The 22077-nt window shown below is 46.0% G+C and overlaps 1 protein-coding gene across 3 annotated transcripts in view; it reads right to left on the bottom strand.

Moving 5' to 3' along the window:
- PACS2 (phosphofurin acidic cluster sorting protein 2) overlaps window positions 1-22077 on the bottom strand; it is a 54012-nt gene that overhangs the window by 8655 nt on the left and 23280 nt on the right. For all 3 annotated transcript variants that reach the window (XR_003257341.1, XM_026089177.1, XM_026089178.1), the window contains 9 exons: window positions 21866-21987; window positions 20941-21076; window positions 20129-20233; window positions 18447-18553; window positions 17569-17723; window positions 13920-14030; window positions 11718-11826; window positions 4287-4329; window positions 371-413 (listed from right to left, as the gene is read on the bottom strand). Coding sequence is in view for 2 of the 3 variants with exons in the window: in XM_026089177.1 (XP_025944962.1) it covers window positions 371-413; window positions 4287-4329; window positions 11718-11826; window positions 13920-14030; window positions 17569-17723; window positions 18447-18553; window positions 20129-20233; window positions 20941-21076; window positions 21866-21987 (931 nt within the window). In the remaining variant the exon portion in view is untranslated. The remainder of the gene's footprint in view (window positions 1-370; window positions 414-4286; window positions 4330-11717; window positions 11827-13919; window positions 14031-17568; window positions 17724-18446; window positions 18554-20128; window positions 20234-20940; window positions 21077-21865; window positions 21988-22077) is intronic.

Below are 22077 nucleotides of genomic sequence, written 5' to 3'. Positions count from 1 at the left end.
TAAAATTCCAGTGAGCTCTCTCTCCAGTTTGGAAAAGGGACTTCAAATAACCACTGCAGTAAAATCCACCCCACTGAGAACAGTCTTAAGAAAAATAGGTGTTTGAGCATATCTGAGTAGAGATCTTAGACCAGGTTCCCTGGATGAGGGTGGGGGAATTTCAGCTGGCCTGACTCTCCTTGTAAAGTAACAAGAAAAAGGGCTGCTTGAAAGAGAGAGCAAGGACAGCTGCTGAGAGTTAAATCAACAGAACTGGGAGCTAACACAGTCCAACTCCACCTTAAAAAAACCCAGATCAGCAATGGACAAGTCTGTTCAGGCCATGAAGTCAGGCTCCCATGACCTGTGTGACATAAAGCACATACAATACCTGATGTTGCAGAAGACTGTTCCACTATTCCAACCTTCACCACCTGGAAGGAGGGGAAACAGAAGAGCTCCATGAAACAGCAGTCCCATGAACTTCAGGAACCCCCACCCCAAACTAAGCCAGTCCTACAACCACCTGGGCTCTGTCCTTGCAATCAAAGAGTAATATGAAAGTATATTAAAAAGTGGAACCTTCTAAGAGCCAGGCAGGTCTCAGCAGTGTCCAACCAAGCTGCACCAGCTCACAACCCTTCCCTGACTTGATACAAAAGGCAGCACAGACCCTACAGAGGTGTTACAGACCTGCACAGCTCCGAATAGCCCAAGGCCAGCTGCAAGCTATGCCAACTACCGAGCCTGCCCCTGACACCCAGGGGAACAGGGCAGGAAAGAGGAACAAAARTCTCTCTAACACTGCTTTGATGCACCTGCTAATTACGCAGATATTGCTTCCACCACACAAGTGCAGCCATTTGCAGGGTGCAGCTTAGCTGGGCTTTGTTAGCGAGCCACAAAAGCAACAAAGTACAGGTTTTGATTAGAGTTTTCTAGTCTCCAAACACAGGAAGAGTCCAGCAAAGAAGAAAAAGCTCCTGGCAAAGCCTGCGGGCATGCACATGGATAAACCATCACATGGACGGGTCAGTGATCCCAATCACATCATAATACATGTGAAAATGCATTCTGATACAGCCAACCACCAGCTGGTACATCTAGGATGACAATAAATATTACACCTGGAGAACCAGCAATAATTTGTGGAGCAGAGCATGCTATAAAGCAGTTGACTAGCCAGTGAACACAAGTTTCCAAGAACAGACTATGTCTAGAAAGATAAAATGACTCTTGGGTATATATAAAAGCATGGCTCTTCTATACAAATAATCTGCTAGGGTGCACGGGAATCATTACCTCTCTACACTGCAGAGGAAAGACCCCTCTTGGAGGTCCTTAAGAAACCTGTATCCAGGGCTAATGTCTACACTATTTAAAAAAAAAAAAAAAAAAAAAAAAAAAAAAAAAAAAAAAAAAAAAAAAAAAAAAAAAAAAAAAAAAAAAGAGACAAACGAGAAAGAGCTTCATAGTGACCTCAAGTCACTAAAACCTGTGTTAGAAAGAAATTATGTCACTCAATCTATTTAGTTTGAAAACAAAAGATGGTTAAACTTTGACATGACCATGTCTAGATCACATCTCTAGGGAGCAGACTTCTGTGCTACAGGATCAAGAGAAAGCAGCCAATCATTAGAAGTAAAATGCTGCACAGTCCTTTGGAGTCCTCAGGGGGGGACTGCATGCTCAACACTTCAGATCTTAGAGAGCTCTCAAGTTCTCTGGTGGATTCTCCGTTGACTCCAGTCTTGGATGAGCAATCTTGAATTCAGCAGTGTGTGCAGTGGTTCCCTGATGGGGCACTGGCTTGGGAGAAGGAATCATCCTCCTTGGTGAAGGCCGCAGCTCAGTTTGGTAAGTCTCTATCAAAGGGCAATAAATTTTGCTCTGGAGTCCAGCAGACTTTCATATTGTATGTGCTAAGGGCTAAGAGGCTGTTTCACTAGCTGGAAGCAAGAGAAAGCGAGGCAAAGGAGTTAGGGGGAAAAAAAAAAAAAACAATATAAAACTGCCTAAAGCTTCCTTGATCTGCATGCCAGAAAGGAAAGCTCTTTTGGTCTTTTCCCTCCTGTTGACTGACTGAAGATGCTCAGGTACTGACACATGGGAGAAAGACTAGGTTAGACACTTTCCCTTCCCTCCATTCAGGGACAGGCTTGAAGCTGCTCCAGCTCCAAGGCCACCTTCCTTTCCCTTCGGGAGGAACATGCATCCTATGAACTCTCCTGGCAACCGACTGTTGGCACGACGCAGGCACACGACTGTTTAGCCTTGCAGCCATGACCCCTGCCTTCACATCCCACTGGCCCCTCACAAGGCTTCACTCTCATCACCTYGGAGCCCGTCTGAGCTGCACAGCACTGCTGTGTCCGCTTCTTGATCAAAGACTGTGCACAACCCAGCCAGGGCACACGTTTGCCCTAAAAAACAGCTGAGTCCAACCAACTTCAGAAGTCTCAAACCCAAACATCACTGGCTCCCTCCCCTCATCGTCCAACAGCTCCAAGCAGGTTGCAGCAGCTGAGGGAAAGAACACCAGCGCTCGTGTTCAGCTCCAGACTTTGCGAGACACCTGTAACCTGCCTTTCAGGGTCTCTCCAGACTGCATCTCAGGAGGAATTACTGCATCAGGAGTATTTCAGTGGCTGAGATGAGAAGCACTGATTTTACCCTCACTCCCAGCCAATGCAGGAAGTCAGTCTGTGCTTTCAAGGCAAGCTTTTTTCGGGTCAGCAGTGTTACAACACAGAACAGAAAGCTGTTCACTCTTCCCACTTTCAGCCATTCAAATCTAGACTGGAAAAGTGTTGCTAATGTAAGAACTATAACATTTTAGAGCAACTGGACAAACATCCTCTGAACCCCATTTGCTTGCACATAGCACTGAACTAAATCAACCTGGAAGAAAAGCTTTGCCGTACCTAACAGCTACAGTGAGCACATTCCGAGATCTCTAAAATCCTTCTGGGCTTTTCCTGTTATTGGGAAAGGTGAAATGGCTGTTTCATAACAGCAGTTCTTCACCATCACTCACAGTACACAGGAGAGAAGATCATGGCAAAACTCRTCAGCAGGGAACAAGTCAGGCAGGCTTGTCTCTGCTTTAGCAGAAGACAACTTTCCTTTGACAAAAGCAGACTGTCATCACAGGAGCACTGCAGAGAGATTCTCACCAGGGGAGAGAGATACCAGAGTGAAAGCAGGGTCGGCCTGAGGGCAAGAGAGACTAAGCCCTTTAAATGCCTTGGGATTTCAGATTAGCTCTGATGCATTGACAGGGAYACAAACAGGAACATACACAAGTTGGCTTAACACAGAGACAGAAGAACAAGACAACCAGCATGTAAGGGAGAGAAGCTAAAAGAGAGCAGCAAAAGCTGCAAAGAGGACATCCAGTAGCTGAAGAGCAGTCAAGGGATAYCCTTTTGGCTGCAGGTCAATGTCATTATACCTAAAATTTAAGGAATTGAAGAGCAGAATCAAATAAGGGGAGGGAATCTAGAAAAGGCAAAGCACCCAGTGCACAAAACACTTTCATAGAAGCACAGACACACCCCGGCCTGGACACTCTGCACCCAGCCACCTGAACTGGGAACATTTAAAGATGAAAAGAGGAGGAAAAGCCAGAGACTAGTATCCCAACTACTTATTCACATATTAAAATGCATTAAATAGCTACTGTCTCAGACTCAAACATAAGAATGATATAAATGATCTGCCTGGTGGGATGTACTGTTCACCCTCCACTAGTGGATGGGGCAGTAAGAGAACTAGAGACTTTGTGATAAGCACAGAGGACTGACATTGAAATAGCAAATAYGGATGAGTTAATCATACAGGGCAATCTTTAGAACAGCAGCCCTGAGGTCAGGTTTCCAGGAGCACACCACCTGCCTCCGCAGGTGGCCCAGCAGCAACTCTCCACCAGGTGCTTTAGCCTGCAGCAAAGTGATGGGGACAGGCAGTGGATGAGAGTACTTCAGTGTTACACTTTCCTGTCCGCATTGAACGAACAAGGCAATAGCAAGGCTGTGGTGTCTGCTTCAGTGCTGGCAGGCATACAGCACAGAGCTGCCCCAAGCCAGCTGCCTGGAAAGTAAAAGACACCTAGTAGTTTGTTGAGGGATCTTAGTTAGAGGTTCACTTACATGCAGGCAGTTGCATCCAGCCATCAGATGCTAATGCTAACACTAACTTAGAGTTCCTAGTGCTCCTGCTCTACCCTCAAACCCAGGCAAGTTTGTTCTAATGCATGTGAATACRTTCTAGCTGGCTGGAGACAGCATAATTAAGATAACACTCACCCCGACAAAGGGAATGAACTTCTGCGAAGATTCTTCATCAGGGCTAAAGGCAAAGAGAAAAGAGTTGTTAACAGCTTGCTTCCACACTGGGCACAATACTCACTTTATATGTTGCATTCAAGCATGCAGCAGGGACGGACAGTATGCAAGCGCCAGTCCAATGTCTCCTTTCAAGGCCCCCTGCCAGCACGCTAAGAGTCTGCATGGGCGGGGAAGAGCACACAGCTTTCGGCACATCTCGCAAGGGAAAGGTCTCTTCTGCCCTCACACTTTACAGAGAAACATGCTTTAATGGCATGGCAATCATTACAGACACACAACCTCCTACTGCAAGGAAATGGATCTGTGCCACGACAACATGGAGAACTGTGCGTTACTTACTAGTACCTGAAGCGCTCTGCACTCACGGCCTTCACACGTCCCACCTTTGGAGTCATGTGCCATACCTTGCATATCCCAGCTTCGCTAAAGCAGTTAGCCTGCCACGGGGTTACAAGCCGTGACACGTGGTTATTCGTACAGCACTAGCAAGTACGTACACACACACGCACACACACAGATACATGTCCCCTACCACTTGGAGCTCATGATCACTTAGACAGGCACACTACAGAGGTCAAGCACCAGAGTGGAAGCAGAGCATACTGGGTAGATCAGGACATCAACTCCAGAACGGTGAACAGCTAAACCAAATTGACCAAAACACACATGATGTCTCAGAAACACCTGAAGATGACACTACATACATTTTGAAAACAGAAAGACATTAGCCCTCCCTGCCCAGGACTTGCCCAGGATTCAGAAGCCAGAGGGTGGAGAAGAGAATGGACCAGCAATGAAAGCCAGAGTCAAACCAAACAGGAGTTGGAGAGAGAATCAAGAAAGACTAGAGGGCAAGATTTGAGCGAGAAGGAAGGCAGGCTGGGAGGCCTGCAGAATTACCACTCCCTTCAGGTGCTACAGAGAAGACGATGGACCAGCTGGGTGACAAGACAGCTGCAGCATTGCGGCTGCATACTGGGAGGAGTTACAGTTCAACAGGGGAAGTGACTGCATGGYCCAGACACAGAACACTTCTCAGTGGCCTACTGCAGGAAACAGGTAGGATGAAGACAAATTTTCATGTCTCTCTCTTTGCGCATCCCTCAGTGACTGCAGTACTGCAGAATTCAGAAAAAAATCCAGCATTGCCCTCACCGAGAATTTTTCTGGCTGCAACACAAATACTTCAGGAAAGCAGGTATTTYTATGCTGTCCCCAGCACAGATCTGAAATGCACCAGATGCACAAAGGTTGCCAACCACTGCGTGACTAGCATGGGCTGGACAGTTTCCTCTAAGTCCTATGGAAAGAATGGCATATAACTGCAGGAAACGTGAGTCAGCCAGAGTTCCCGCTTGGTCCAAAGCAGAGTTTGCTTTTGCAAATAGCCTCTTGTCTTGGCTGAGCTCTGCAGCAGAGCCAGAGGCTTTGCTCCCTTCCTACTCCACATCCCCAGGCACTGCATATTCGTTCTCCCCCCACAGCACATGAGAGAATGATCAAATAAGGTCCCCAGTTCTGTGCTGGGAGCCAGAAAGGTCACATCCTTCCAGCCATGGCTGCAGACCCCTTGGCAAATAAATTTCTCAAGGGCATGAGATTTCCAGCTCCTCTTTTGCAAAAGAAAAGGAGAAGCCTACAGAGCTGTTGGGAGAAGCAGAGAGTGGAGGACAAGCTTTCTTTTCCTTTCTTCAGCTCCATTGGCTGTGAAGCAGACAGGAACAAGTCCTGCTGACCAAGCGAGGGAAGCATACTAGTAGCACATTTAGTTCTCTGGGAGCTCTTGGAGAGTTTTGCTTCAAGCCCTCAAAGAACAAACCCTCCCCAATTCCAGCAGAAAACCCATTTTGGTTCCCCTGGATTGCCCMGAATGTCACTGAGGAGAGGCAAGGGGTAATTCTGAAAGAAATCATTTGCTTCAGTCACAGTTTATCACAGCTCGCAGCGATACATGGGCTGTCTCTAAAGCAATCCTGCTGGATTTCAGCTGTCCTGTCATACATCCTCCTGGTAACTCCAACCTTCTACATATGCCTCTGAAAAGGCAGCTTACCAGAACTGCTCTTCTCCATATAGACTGGAAGGAAAGATGAGATGTCCGTGCTTGTTCTCCACTTCCTCTTTCATGTTCTTCATTATTCTTGGCCTTCAGGATTCCCAAAACTGATACAGAATCCTCTCACCTTGGCCAAGGCCTCTTCTATTCCTCCTACCACCGCCCTGCAATGAAGAGGTGCCCCGTCCTTGCAAAGGCAGGCCCCCAAGCTCATTCACTCTTCTTACCAAGGCCATGCAGGTTCCCAGTTGCATTGACACAAAAGGTTCTAACCCCCATAGCGACATCAAGAGTACTGGTTTTATTCACAGTGCTTCTGAAGGCCCTGATATCTCAGCTATAATTTAAAGCTAGACCTGACCCTTGTTTGTGGTTTTCAGCGAGGTTATTGATACTTCCAGAGAAAATTCCAGACCTATGGAGAGAGGCCAGAAAGAAAGAAAATATTCCTTAACTGGTATGGAAGGTTTTCTGATTATTATTTCTGCCTAGGCAAAAACCAGCCATCTGAAATCAGTCCTTTGTGGTGATCTGTCCAGAAATGGACCCACAGGCTCCCTTCTCTGCCCCTTTCCAGAGGGGGGAAGCAAAACTGAAACTACCCAAGATAAATACACAGAATTCACCAGATCAGAAATTAATTCAGGTTAAACAAAGACAGCCAGATTTAAATGTTTTAAGACTCTTAGAAATGAGAAGAAACCACATCGCCATGAATCACCCCCCGACAAAGGAAAGGAATAGCACCTCTCACTTCTGGGGAGAAGGACAAATTAAGCTGCAAAGCACACAAGTATTACAGTAGGAGAGATTGAATAACCACTGTAGAGCAGTTATGTCCATTATTAGCCTTTTAATAAAACACTAAGATTCCATTTACAGTTTAAGCAATCCAAACCAGATTCAAATGTAGCCAAACACTTGTGATTTCCTAGCAGGAGGGTCCCACGTATTGCCTTTATTCCAAGCAGGTCCCCCAGGAGGGCTACAGGAAAGGGAGACYTATCACAGGCCTCTAAGAGTTCAGGCCAGGCATCACCAGCAACCTCCCAGGGTTTGTCTTTGGTAGGAAGTATMTGTCCTTCCCACTGAGCAGCTGCAGCTCCCTGCTGGCTAACACTGTCCCTGCTCCGCGAAGCCTCCAGCAGTCAAACCAAACAAAGGCACAAAGCAACTCCAAGTCCCCATGACACACCTGATGAGTCACCTCTCTGCTTCCCAAGGAAGCTCTTGTCCAGCACCCTTCATGTTCCCACAGCGAACCAGCCATACTCAGCGGGACATCCGGCATGTTTCTTGAGCCCTGACTTGTTCCTCTGCCACACCGCTCCGTGAGGCAAGGGGCACAAATTAATTCCTAATACATTTCCTCCAGCTGCACAAGAGGTTCATGCAGAGACGAGCCAGGTAATGCAGGCACTGCTGAACCAGAGGAGGGACTGGCTCCATCTTCACCAGCTGTGTTCAGCAACTGCTGCAGGGTGCTTTGGAAGAAACACTTGGAGAAAGGAATGAGACTCTGTGCCTGGCTGCTGCCCTGCAGAGAGTCAGGGACATGCAGCAGGCAGAAACCAGCATCATCCCTGCTTCCTATTGCCCAGGACCTGCGCCGGCTCACCCTCCAGCCCAAGCTGCTTTCCTGTGCTCCAGGGAGCAAGAACTGGGGAAGTTCTCTTTACAACACAAAAGAGTGGAGAGCTTCTGATAAATGTGTAATGAGGTACGAAATGACCCAGCCCTCGCCCTGACAGAGTGAGCAATGCTTTCATTTCTGACAGCCAAGCTGTTCCCCAGATTCATGCAAGGGCTATCCAGAAGCCACACGGCATGAGCTGTGCTGAACACTGAATTACAGTGGGTGACACCAGCCCAGGTTTACAGCAATTCAGCTACATGGGGAACAAGTGTCCCCTGCCAGTCACAGATCTCAAATACTGCAGAGTTTCATTCAGAAAAGCTATGCAGAGAGATATCAACGTTGGATGATACACTGCTGCTAGGTGAGAAGCCCACCCCTGCCAGCATTGTCTCAGGTCCCCAGATGTTGCCTACACTGCAGTGTTGCTTGGCAATTCAGTAACTAGTATTTCTCCTAGTGCTCAAAGACAAAGTCAGTCACCCAGTGTAACACAGAGGAGTTTAATGGCAATTCATTTCCTTCCTGAACCCCTTCCTCTTTCCCAGACCCCTTGATTTCAGGTAAGGTCAGCAGATGCTCCAAAAGAACAGGACAAAGCTTTCACACCATATGCAATCCATCACAGGCAGTACATGCGCCAACCTTTCGCCATGACAAACAGAACAAGGGGACAGGAAGGAGAGCAGAGGTCAGTCAAAATAGGGATAGTTAGCAATAAAGTTATAAAGCAGCTCATCACATACAGCTATGTCCTACAGACTAGCTTGCTGTCTTGGCTTTCCTTGGACCACTAGGGCTTTTTTAACAGAACAAATGCTAGGATACTAGGAGATTTGTCTTGCAATGAATTTGTAGCTAGTGCTGCTGTTTCTACATGGACCATTGCCTTGGAAGTTGGCCTTGGAGAAGCCATTCACCTCTGGCCTTGAGGGAGACGAAGCTCTAGTAACTTTGTGAACTGAGGACAAAACAAACAGTGGCCTATAATCAGGCGGTTTGGAACAGGAGTTCCTGCAGAGCAAGGGGGTCTCAGCAACAGCTCAGAGACCCCGACCTCCCCCATTAGTATACACCATCTCCCCTTTCTTAGACTCAGAAAAGTCCCATACATAGGACATAGCCTGCCAATAAAAGATGAGGTCTCAATTTTTCTGTTACTGGGAGAAGATTCCCTGATCTGCACTCAGACACTGCATGGCAGAACCTTATGGGCGCAACCCCAAAACCAGGGGCCTGAGGCATGCCGAGCACAGCCTAGAGTGCTCGAGCTCCAACAGACAGGAAATGAAAGGCCTTGCTAGTCCTGATCCTTTTGGAGCTACACTCTGATGGCTGCAGCCAAACAGCAAGGATTATTTATGAAGCAGGGAAGGAAAAACCTACCTTCACAATGTTTTACTGCTCAAGGCTGTTTCCTCGATAACCCCTTCATTCCCATTCAGTCTATACCCTGGGAACCCGTATGTGTGGTCCAAAGGCAGAGCAGTCATTTTAACAGTGCGTTCTGCCAGCAGATGCCATACTTTCAAAGCAGCGAGCAGAATTTAACCTGAAGCATAAACTGAGCATCCCAGACCTGCAGGACTGTTAAACAAGACACAAAAGACCAGCCCATAGGGAAAAAGAGATAGGAGATGGGAGAGGAAACCTAAAGAAACCGATACCTTAGGGTAAAATCAAAATGAAAGCTCTTTTTCCTTTTCAGAAAGCAACCAAAGGAAAAGATAAATATGTTATTATACTTACAATAAAGTGATGCATTCATTTAGACAGTGCTAATGGAAACCCAATTTCTGCGKTTTTTTTTCCCCACAATACTCTCCCTAAGTCACTTCCAATGACAGAAAGCTGCATTTCTAAAGGAAGCCACATGGGGAGATAATTGCCCATCACTCCATGGGAGAGTTTGTTCCTCTAACCCACTCTCCAGCTTGCTCACATGGTACTTGGCTGAAAGCGGAATTTGTTTTTAAGTGGATACAACAGAGATACCAAGAGATTGTAGGCTATAACTACAGATCTGAGCAAAAGCCTCAGTGATCTCTCTTCCAAATAACCTTCTGCAGGGCTTGAGCTGGCAGCATAACATGAATTTCTCAGTTTTGGGCACAGCACCAGAAGGCCCAAAGGGTCTAAAATCCAAACTGATCTGACCAACTCAGTGAAGAGATCATGCACACTGCTGGGAGGGGTGAGTGTGCACCACTGAAGTAGTTTTCAGATGKTTTTTCAATAAAGTATCTAACTGATGTTTCTGGACACAGCAGAAACTCCAAATGATTAAATGTGCATTAATTACAAACATAAATCTCCAACTGGGACCAGAGAAGGCAGTGAAGACGGTGCAGAACCCAGCAACTGAGGGGTGCAGGGAAACGAGCAAGACAGCCGTCAAAAGGGGTTAACTGCACTTTTGTACACTTGTGACATTTGCACAGTTACATTTTTAACTAATRGGAAATCTTTATGCCAAAAACAAGATAAAAGACTGAAGCTTCCAGTACCCCTGGCTTTCCAAACTTCATCTTTATCAGGTTAACATACTGAAGTTCAGGTACTCAAAAACACAGCTATGACAAAAAAAAAAGTGTGTGAAGAGAGTGCCCTTTTTCTAATGGACTAGTCTGTCTGGAAATASTTTCCTTAGGAGAGCATCAAAAATGGGCTATATTTTACTGAATCAGTTCTGCAAAGAAACACAGAACAGGAARAGGAATTAAAAAGTAACATACGGTGAGCATTTTCAAAAAGAGGGGAAAAGTGACCATGTCCACACTTCTAATTCCTTCCAGTTTCTATGCAAATGAGGCACAAAGGAGGAATGTTAACAGACCATCAACAGCAGAACAGATATAGCGAGGGATAATTAAAGTCATCCACGTTCTGCATGAGATTGCTAGCCCCTAATGGAGAAAATCACATTAGGTGGGTGTTTGTTCTGCTCTGAGAACCAGTCACTGGGACATGTATGAATTAGAGTCTGTTTGTCTCCTCTGTGTCTCAAACAATGCATCTCTCCCCTTCAGTGATAGGGCTCTTCTTCCTGGACCACAACCATGTGAGGGTCTTCATACTTCTCCATCTTGTTTTCAGACCCCAATCCTCCCTTCAACAGGCTTCTTATGCCTTAAGAGAGGCTGAAATAAAACCCGGTTAGCCGTCCCCAACGGGGGTCCTGGTAGCCTGCAGCTGCCCGGCAACAAGCATTTGTCTCCCCTGCAGGGAGCTCTGCTATCTGCACTCTAAACAGCTCCAAAAAGAAAAAGTTTTGGTTCCCTCAATGCTGGTGCAAAAAGGCCAGGTCTCAGAGGAGACACCATGAGGAGGGAACGCTGCAGTCTGCAATCTTACACCTAAAGTTTCTCACCTACAGAACAACTGAAAGGCTGGTGTAAAGCTGGGAGAACTCTCTGTGGTGAGAGACATCTGGAACTTAAGCAGATATAGTCACACCCCCTGTTCCCTAGTCCCACTTCCCCAAATCTCTCAGGTCTTCAAAGCTTTAAAAACAGAACAACGTCCCTGTTCATTGTTATCTAAGTGGGATACATCATTGGGTGCAGGATACGATAATGTTTCCAAGCTGTTTGCAGTCTGGAGCGAGTTTAAGACTGCTAGCTCACAAGATGAGAAAAGCACTTCACCTGCAACCTGTTGGCCATTCTGGCAAGTCAGTATTATATTAGTAACATACCTTTTCTGCTTGTACGTCAACATTGCTTCAGCAATGGGCAACTGATGTGCACAGTTTGCCCCTGCTATATACTGCGTTATTCTGGAGACAACGTCAGGTGCTTCTGGAACTGCAACAGAGCAAAGAGAGAAAATAAATGAAGTGAATTCTCAGACCAGCACCAGCGCTGTCCTCCACTTGCTCAGCCAAGCAGCTGACAGTACCCAGCCAGCTGCATTTGAATTGCATCTTCCAAAGGAAGTTCTGCAACCTACCCCAGAGCGCTGCAATGCTGTCTAAACAGAAGCCAACATCCTACAAGAGCTCCAGAGAAAAAAGGCTAGGAAAGCACGTGAGTTACAGAGTTCTGTACACAGTATTACTTATTGAAAATATAGTTATTTTATATTTGCTAAAACACTTTTCTTTGCAAATGCGTACCTGTTCAGAGTCAACTTTAGACTTCCGCCCCTCTTGACTGCGGGCAGCTGCTGAWGAAAGTGCCTAGCCTTCCTTGCCAGGACCTTGGTGAGCTGCTCTGCTCACACCAATAACTGGGTTACCTGATTTCCTAATGAACTCACTGCCTTGCTGAGTTAATTGAAAAGACTGACAGCTATGCAAGGGTAGGAAGAGCACAAAGATCATGTGTTTAGCAGCAAGTGTGCTTAAAGTCCATGAGTGAGTGTTTGACTCAAGCTGACAGGGAGAATTTCCTAAATGCCTTTCACAATGCTTTCATTCAAGCAAAGAGCCTGAACCATGAGATAAGGGAATGCAAGTTACCTTCACCAGGCACTTTCACACCTTAATGGCTATTTTAACCCAGAGCCTCTAACAACAGTTATTTGAACAGTGAGCTGTGAAGAGCTAGTGTTCCTTGCCAGACATCCTTAAGTCATCACGGGGTTTCTGAGTGGTTCTCTCTGCCCTATGAAAATGAAAAACCCACAAGGCCTAGACTGCACAGAAATGGGGATGCATTTTCCTCATAGCATGTAGGCAAGTAAATAAGGGCTGCAGCATAAATCCTATTAACAACGGGATACAGCTCTTGGGCTGGACTTCCATAGTTAATGATGTATTCCTAAGCCAGACACAAAGGCCAAGTCTGTATTTACATTTGTCTCCATTTTCAAGTGCGGCAAGGAATTAAAAGAAACCCGTCCCAGACATCTGTTCTTCCACGAGCTTGGAATCACAGAAAAATGTAGGTTGGGTGGGACTTTAGGAGAACTCAAGTCCACCTTCCTACTCCACGTAGGACTAATTTCATAGCTAGAACAGGCTGCCTAGGGACTCGTTCAGCCAAATTCCCATCTGCTGGAAAAGGCTCCAAAATATCCCCTGGGAAGAGGCATCTCTTTCCTCCTCTCACTGGTAGGAGACTTCCACAAGCATCCTATCCCCTAGGGAGCCCAAGGCACTCTCCGCAATTCCAACAGGAGAAGCATACTGCAATCCCCCAACCTCGCACTGCTCTGAAAACGCTGATGCTTTTTCCTGCTAGGGAAATTCCTGTGGGGGACAGGCCACCACGAGAGCATTGCTCCTCAGGCAAGTTGCAAACCTTCAGGGAGGCCTAAACATCAGATGCAAAACCTCCCTTCTCCTGTTTCTTTCCGTTCTTGCAGGAACAGATGGAAAAACTGTAAGCATTAATATTTTAAGCAAATGAGTACTTTAACACTCAGTAGGATTTTACTCTGGGCTAGAACAGATTCACATCAGGACAAGAACTTGTTGATTTGACCGAGGGCAGCTCTCACATGTTACAGTACTGGCAAAGAACAAAATTCTTTTTTAATGAGAAAGATCCTGCCAGCAGATTTCAGACATGCCAAGGTCATTCTCACATGCAACTAATAAAAGCTGATCTTCCCAGAATTTGCAGTTTTCCAGATCCAGCTCTCCAGATCACCAAAGAAGGCGATGTAGTAAACCTGGTAGCGAGACCTCCACATCAGAAGAACAAAACTGAGAGCTAGGTAAAAACAACGTGACTCAGAGGCAGCTAGTGCCTCTCAGAGCCAACAACTGTTTGCAAACCACTAAGTGGAGGACGCACAAAGGTCAGCCTCTGAAAAGGGAATGTGGTGGAGGAAGGAGAAAAGAGGAACAAAAACATTTGTCTGCTTCCTCTTGTATTTACTCGACCTTTGCTAAAATTACTCATTCAAACCTTTTATCCCACACAGGCCAGACACAGATACGTGGTCTTACCAGTGGTCTGTGCTTCAAGTTTGTTGAACAGATCTCTCCACGCTAGATCTTGGAAGAAGTTGTTGTATCTATAATCTACAGACCCCAGATACTTGGCCACTGGATGAGAGCCTAAGAAAGAAAGGAAAACACGACAGTTGTTCTTCCCAGCACTGAACATAGGTGTGGTTTCTGACTGCAAGGAATTAAATTCCAAAAATCAAAACTACACTAGACATCTCAGAAATAAATTTCTTTAATTATAAAGAAGTTAGTCAGCCCAGCTTATCTCTACAAGAGCATGCAAATAGATTTTCCAATAGAGACATTGCTTCAACACCACTGACTTCTTTCAGAGACATCCCCCACCTCCCCAGCCAATTCAAATATTAAAAGGCCAAAGAAAACAGGACTAGGAAACTGCTGAGGAACTAAATGATTTGGAAGACCCCGAGGCCCTACAGCTCTCCACCTCAGGCACTCAGTTTTGCAAGCAGCTTGCACAGCAGCCCTTCCTCCCCGCTGGCTGCCCTGCACGCAACGCGGTCAGGCCACTTCTGCTGAGACGAGACAGACCCCCTCCAAACACCACTCACACCCCACAGATGCTCTGCAACACAGAGAAGGAGCAGTCGTCTCCAACCCAGGAAAAACAACCCAGGGATGTTTGTTTAATTGGGGGGGGGGGGTGTTAGGGAAGGAGCAAAAGAAGCCATAACAAGTTCAATAAATAGGCTATAATTAAAGATAGAAGCAGAGTCTGAAGAGCACAGTCCCTGGTGAATGCTGGCAAACACCTCAGGTCCCTGCTCGCCCTAGCTACACCTAACGGTCTTTTGCGAGTCCAGAAAGACCTCCTACTTTCACCAAGTTTATTCATCCAGGCTCCGGCTCGCAGCCATGGATGGAGATCTGTCTTCACACCTACTGACACTGAGCAGGAGAGGGAAGGCATTTAAGGGGCAATCTCTGCCTTGGGGAGGTATCTAAAATTTGCCACCAGCAATTCAGGCTGCATGTGTCTGGAAACCAGATGATATGCTATCGCAACTGCCTCTCCAGTTTCCAGTACATGAAAAAAGGTGCACCAAGACTGGACTTTCTAGTCACCATGTTTCAACCTTTGCTCTTTCCATGCTCAGCATGGGTCCTGGGCATTTACAATCAGCTGTGAATAGGCCTCAGAGCTTCTCCTAAACAGCTTAGTTTTATCCTCCCTGCAAACTGAATTCTCACATCAAGCCACATTTTCAGAGACCACAACAGTTGTGCATCAGCTGGTAATCAGTAACTTGACAAGCCCTTCCAAAAACAGCCCAGATTGCTTAAATATACCCACCATCCTCCAGTAAAACTCATGGTGGAAAAAATCCACTGTGTTTCTTAGTACTCCAGACCAGCACAAATTTCCAGACTTCCACAAGAGTTTCAAGCAAAAGATCTCTCTGAGCTCTCCTGGTGTCATTAGAGACTGGAGCATAAGTTCTTTCCTGGACACTCACGATGACGGCTACTTTAAGACTCATTATTTCTTTTATAGTGGAGTTTTAAACAGTGCATGTAGAATAGCTCTGCATCATGTGCTAGAAAGGCGACAGCTTTCTCGCACATTGAGAAAACGCATCACATACAGCAAACAAGGTTGGAACCAAGTACTAAACACAAGATCTGCTGAGAAGTTGTAGCCACAGGGGCTAAATAAAATGCTGAAAACAAACAAAAAACCATCACAACAAAAAAAACTTTGTCTCTATTTTATTTGCCCCTTTGAATCATTACCTCACTGGTCTGGACATCAAGAGAGTCTTTCAGCCATAGAATCAGATGCATGTAGCAGGACTGAATCTTCCAGATGCAGATACTTGCAGACAACAAACCATTGTACATTAACTCTTGCTACACTGTATAACTTATTAACAAACCATTGTACATTAACCCTTCTTCTTCTGTCACTGCAGAGTAGTGGACTAAAAGGGTAAAGCCGTCTTAGAAAAATAGCCACCACTCCCTACTTAGAAAGCACTGTTAACAGCAGAAACTCTTTTCCTTTAAGATGTTTATGGCATAGCCACCATGTTGTCTTTGGCACTTTTTTAATTGCCAAAAGAGGGAGATTGCTACTCAATCACAATGATGAACTGCCAGAAAGCTGGCCAGAAATGAGTACTTGATCCAATCAAGAAATAATGCAGACTTTCATGGGAAAGCCCCATTACAAAAGTTTATATATTTAAAATACATTTTAAAAGTATTCACAGTTCTGAAGCAGTTCCACTATCAATTTCTATCAATTTAGTGTTTTGTTCCTTTTTTTTTTTTTTTTTTTTAACATAATCAGGAAAAGTTTTAAGACTAAAAAATGATCCCAAAACATTAGCTAAATCTTACAGTTCACTTTCAAGGAGCGAATAACCAAAGACTGTGGGACAGAAAACTGCACTCCTCTCCTCAGGCCAGGAGAGGGTCCATGAGGGGAGGACCAAAGCCCTCAGCCGCACAGACTCTCATTCAGAGCACATTTAACCCTGCAAAAAACTTTTTTTTGGGGTACATTTCTACCTCCCTCTCCCCCTTTCCTGCTAACTCCTTTGGAATTAAATGCTTTTGTTACAAAAGGATAGCCAGCCCTCTTTGTCTGCCTTCTTCATGTGCCTTCTGCAAATCCCACCACTGAACTGATGCAGCCTAACACCCCTTGTCCATAGTGCCAGGCAGCACGTTCTGCCCTCCTCCAGTCAGGGCAGATAAACACCAGCAGCCAGTCCCAGACCTTGAAGACTGGAATACATCAAGGAAAAGCACTCTTCAGGCTCCACCTGCGTCACTCAGGTGCCCCACTCACACTCACCGAAGCAGCTGCTCACACAAACCAAGCGTCGGACAAGACCGACTCCCGGCATCAGCCCCCTACGACACACCGGCACTGCCCAGATACCGCTGCCCCAAGCATCAGCGACTGCCCTGCTTCGCAGGCCTCTGCTAGAACGCTCATCTTCCTGCCTACGGCAGCAAGGCCCCTAACATTATCACCCGTCCGCTCTGCTCCCTGGGACACAAGCACTCCAAGCTGAGTTACTTGCCAGCCAAGCAGCCTTGCTGAGCTGTTGGGAAGGCAGAGATGAGGTGCTGGAAAACTGAGGAAAAAACTCAAGGAGAACAGGACATAAACGAATGGTTGAAAGACACATGTAATTTTAATAATTTAAACTCTCAGCAGTTTCAGAGCCTTTACAAATTTTCATCCCCCCCCTTCTTCCATAAACATTTTGCGCGTAAGCCTCAAAGAGGCCAGAACAGTTATTGCTTCACGAAACACTGTGCCCCATAAATTTAAAGATTTTAGCCAGAGAAAGGATTTCTAAAGCATTATTCTATGCATTCATTGTACAGTGATAAAGAGATATATAAGAGCCTCCCCATCTGGGGAGAAAGGACTCAACCCTCTGTTTCAAACAAGAGGTTTACAGGCAGATTTTGGCATCAAGAACATAAAGATGAAATTCACTCACTCAACACAAGCAACGCAAACAAACAATACTATGACAGCACGACATTTGTCTCATTTAACAGCCAGTTACCTGGCCAAAGCTTCCAGGAGGGCTGTTCCTGAGGGAACACATCACATTTAACCCATTCATCTTTCTATGAAGAAAAAATGTTCCTTATTTACCTAGAGGGATGATCAAAAATCTCATGTAGCCGAGCCAGTCTGGGGTTTTGTGAGACAGCTGCTCTACAAAGAGCCTCAATACAGCACTGAGGTAATTCTGGGCTCCAGCCACTGCAATTTTAATTGGGTTTGGAGGCTGGGAATTGCAGTTACAGCTAGACAAAAAAAAAAGAGGGAACATTCATCATTGTGCTTCCAATCAGCTATTTCAGAACAAGTCAAAAATTTTGTTTAATAACAATAGTCAAGGTAAAAAAGAGCTTGTTCAATACACAAGGCAATATCACAATGACTAGTAGCAGCTTAAAACATCGTTAATAAAACACARCATTGTTCAGTACTTTAACTGGCCTCCTTGCTCTTTCTTTGACACATTTTGACAGTCCAAAAGGGTTTGACCTAACTATCCAGGTTGAGATGCACCTATCACAGCTAACTGTGCTGGGCCAGAGAACACACTCAGGTATCCACAGTATCCACAGTAAGTATCACCTTAAGGGAAGGAAAAAAAAAAAAAAAACCCAAAACAAAACACTCCACTATTTTAAAACCTACCTATCGGCTTTGCATGCTTTACTGCTTATTAGATATGAGGCAGCCTCCAAAGAGCAATCCTGTAAAATCAGCTGTGTTGATGAAAGGAGACTTGTATCCCCCCACACATGGCAGAACAGCAACAACTGTGCGGGGCTGGCGAATGCTGAAGAACCACACACCACTGACTTCAGGAGGGTGGAGGGGAGAAGTATTTCAACTACTGGATGAAAAACTCCCTGAGCATTGGGGCACAAGAGCTGAGAGGCTTTTAGAGCTTAGGACTGCAAGCCCTCCTTTCTACAGGAGACACAACAAACAAAATAAGCAAGGTCAGAACTTACTATCTCTGTATCCTGGAGACAATAGTGCTAAAAGCTGCCTGAATATCAGCTGAGGAGCATGTACAGACCACTGGCAGGGTATGCTTTTGTAAGACATCCGATAAGTACTGAGGAGAGAACAGAACACATTAATGTCCTTTTTGACACCGTTTGTCACAAAAAGAAAATCCCACCTCCCCCAGCCTCTTAGGGCTTTTCACACCAAAGTGTGGGCACTTTCCTTGCGCCCAATTGGTAGGTAGCTATTTCCTAAACACCTCTTTCCTTCCGCATCAGCCAAAGAAAAGCTTTTCCTCTAGAAGACCGGAACCACTGCACCTTCTTGACCAACACCAAAAACACCCAAAATTATGGCATTTATGCCAACAATAACTCTAGAATAGCAGTTTGTTAAGGCCCCAGGGAGCAGGGCAGCTGCAGAAGGCTGCTTGCCCAGCAGACAGCGCTGAGTAAGAGCAGACCCTCCTGCTCGCCTGCTTCTGGAACTGCAGTTGCAGCTCTTTATGATTTAAAAAGGACTTGACAAATGCAACATTCTGCCCACTCTCAAGCACTAAAGAAAAAAAGGAAAAGGCGCTATGAATACACATTCCTCATGATGGATTCTTCACCCTCCATCCAGCTCAAAGGAAAATAAGTTAACACACATCTCAGGTATGCACAGACATAACATTAACAAGTCTCAGTAATTACCTCACACTTCTATCAAATTCTGCACCATTAATCCATACCCCCAGGTCAATGCAGTCTTCATCTCCACTGATCCTGCATGCACAAGCTGCAAATGCTACCAGAGGAAGACTTAAGGCCTTCTCTCCACCTCTGCCACCTCTCTGGTCAAATACAAGGCATCTCTCCATCTCTCAAGTGTAGAGCAACTGGAACCAGAAACTCAGCTGGGATTTTTGATCTCTCACATACTGAGATCCCAGTTCTTCCAGAAGCAGAAAGCCATAACAGCCAATATTAACTCTATGAGCCTGGCACAAGTTCTGCAGGCCACAGTCAACTAGCACATGATTACTGGGCTTTTTGTGTACAGATTTTGTTGCTTTCTCAGATTCAAGTTCAGAAAGGAGACAAATTTGTTCTAAAAATACCCCCAAACCCATAACGAAACCACCCCATGTTGCCAACATAAGAAAGCATAGCTCAGGGTTCTCCATAACACTGGTATCACACACTCAAGAAAAAAAGGTGTAACATAGCCTCAAGTCATGAAACATAAGCATGCATGAAAGGCTATAGTGCTAGTTTGAAGTATTTTCTCCTGCAGTCATAACCTGTGTCTAGAAATCTCAGTCTAAACTATGGGTCAAGTTCTCTCTTCCTCCTTGGTTCCAGCCTAACAGAAAAATAGTAGGCCGTTGAATGCAAAGGCCTAGTCACAGTGTGCTGCTAACCAGAAGGAATGGCATTTAACTGGAAAGAGAGAACCTCTGGAGAAAGGCTCAGGTCACAAAGTTCTACAGGATCCACAGCTTCTCCTGGTCAAGTGACATCTAGCCTATAGACATCGATCCCCCATCATGCTGCCAGCCCCCACAGACCACTAGTGCTCTTCCAACCAAGCAGGAGAACCTACTTGGCTAGTGTTTAAGCTCAAGGCCTGTCTCTCACTCCATTCCTGAGGAGGGATAGCCAAGGAGAGCTGCGCTTCAGATCATGTCTCCTGCCTTTACCTGGCCTTGCCAATCGGATGTATTGACAAGAATAATGTTTTCTGGCAGCTGGTCATCAGAAACCAAGATGTGATTTAGCTGGTCATATACTGTTTTCCTGGGGATCTGGAAATACAAAGACACAAAGAGAACATAACTGTAGGAGCCGCCAGCTCAAACCCTCAAGCCAGCAGCTCCAGCTCTGGGAAGTCGTGAAAAGTGGCTGTGGATGGGCTGACCAGTACTTGGTCACCCCACAAGCAGGGCAGACTAGGACCGGAACTGCACTGGTTGCTGGGACTGGCACTTGCCGGCTTTCCCAGCATCACAATATTCTGCTGGCTCCTCTATCAGCCACCTTGTTTTTGTCAGCCATTACTCCTTCTGCCATGCACTTTTCTTAAGTCACTTTACACCAACTAATAGTAGCCCAAGGAATTCAGGATTCATAGAAGCCTGCAACTCTGTCAAGGAGGGAATTAACTGAGTCCTGAAGCTAAGAGCATGGCACAGAGATGCTCTGCATAAATCAATTCCCTTTTGCCTTTCCCAGCAATTTCTCTTGTTTCAAAGCAGTCATTTCCCAACATAGCCCTGTTCGTTCCTCATCAWAGCAATCTGTCCCAGTGTCTTCAGTTTATGGCTGGCTGACAAAGCAACAAGCTGGCAAAACCCAGCTGAAAAATACAGTATCAGCCAAGATGCAAATTCCCACCTTTCTGGAGTTGCAGGGCCCAATTCCCTTCCAGCAGGGACAACACTTGGGCCAGAAGAAAAGGGACCACAGGAGACAGTTTTGAGAACAGAAAAACTACAAGTGGCTAGAGAGGCACCTGTAAGTGGTGACGGGTGTCCGGAGACCGTTCATTGTCCAGACTGTTTGCCCTCTCATTCTGTGGCCTCACCGGCTGCCTCTCCTTCAGAGATGTGCTTCTTCCCCGACGTCCAGTCTGCTTTCCTTCAGACCTACTAGAGAGAAGTGCTCATGTTCCAGAGCTGGCTTATTTCTGAGTGAGATTCACCCCCAAAATCCCAAACCATCCATGTCTGGCAATCTCAGCACTGTGAGTGGAGGTATTGCCAAATCATGCATGCAGATCTGAGCTAGCTTGAGACCTGTCAATTCTGCTTCTGATAATGGAGAAGCTATAGAGCACGTGGAGAAGCTAGAGAGCATGTTTCCAGGAGTCCCAGGCAGATTTCCACAGCCCATGCTAAGACCCACAACGTCGCCCTGTTGCTACGCAAGCAAGATAAGATTCAGTCATGTGAACTGCGGTTGCAGATCCAAAAGCAGCACAGAAAGCAGAAGAAAATCTATTTGCTTGCAAATAACCAGATAAATTTTATGTTGGGTTGCTGAAGTCCACATTCACTCCCCTCTTTCATAAAATTTAACAGGATTTAGTTAGACTCAGCAACTACTTTTAAGGAGAAAATCTGCATCACATGTTGATTTAGCAACAGTATCTTTGAGCCAGCAGGTCCTATGTGTTACAAAAACCTTCCAGGGCCACAGAGCAGATATGACAGAGGAGACAGATCAAGGAATCATCCCTGAGCAACACTGGAGCAACGCTGCCCTTCTGGGCTCCGAGTATCATATCTCAAGCACCAAGGGCCATCAGTTGAGTGCCTGAACACAAGGAGGGTCTCCCTGCAGTCAACAGCTAAGGGCCAGTCTGAACAAATACTAGCAGGCTGTCCATGCCCTCCCAGCAGCCCTGCAGCAGGCAAAATGCTGTGCCACTGCTCTACCTGGTGGATGGGATAATGAGAGACTCTGTCTTGGTGATCTTCCCACTGGGTGGGAGCTTCTCAACAAACACATCAGGTGTGGGAAGTTCAGCTTCCTGGACCTCAGGTTGCTGGTTAGACTCCTGCAAACACACAAGGCACCAAATCAGGAACAAAGCCTCCCTCTGCCTCCCAACCATGCACCTCAGGTTGGTTCTGTCTGGGGCACATTC

Source organism: Apteryx rowi, unplaced genomic scaffold, assembly GCF_003343035.1.
Source record: "Apteryx rowi isolate R43461 unplaced genomic scaffold, aptRow1 scaffold_80, whole genome shotgun sequence".
NCBI lineage: Eukaryota > Metazoa > Chordata > Aves > Apterygiformes > Apterygidae > Apteryx > Apteryx rowi.
The sequence above is the reverse complement of the archived record's forward strand: the minus strand, read 5'-3'. Positions and strand labels throughout refer to the sequence as shown.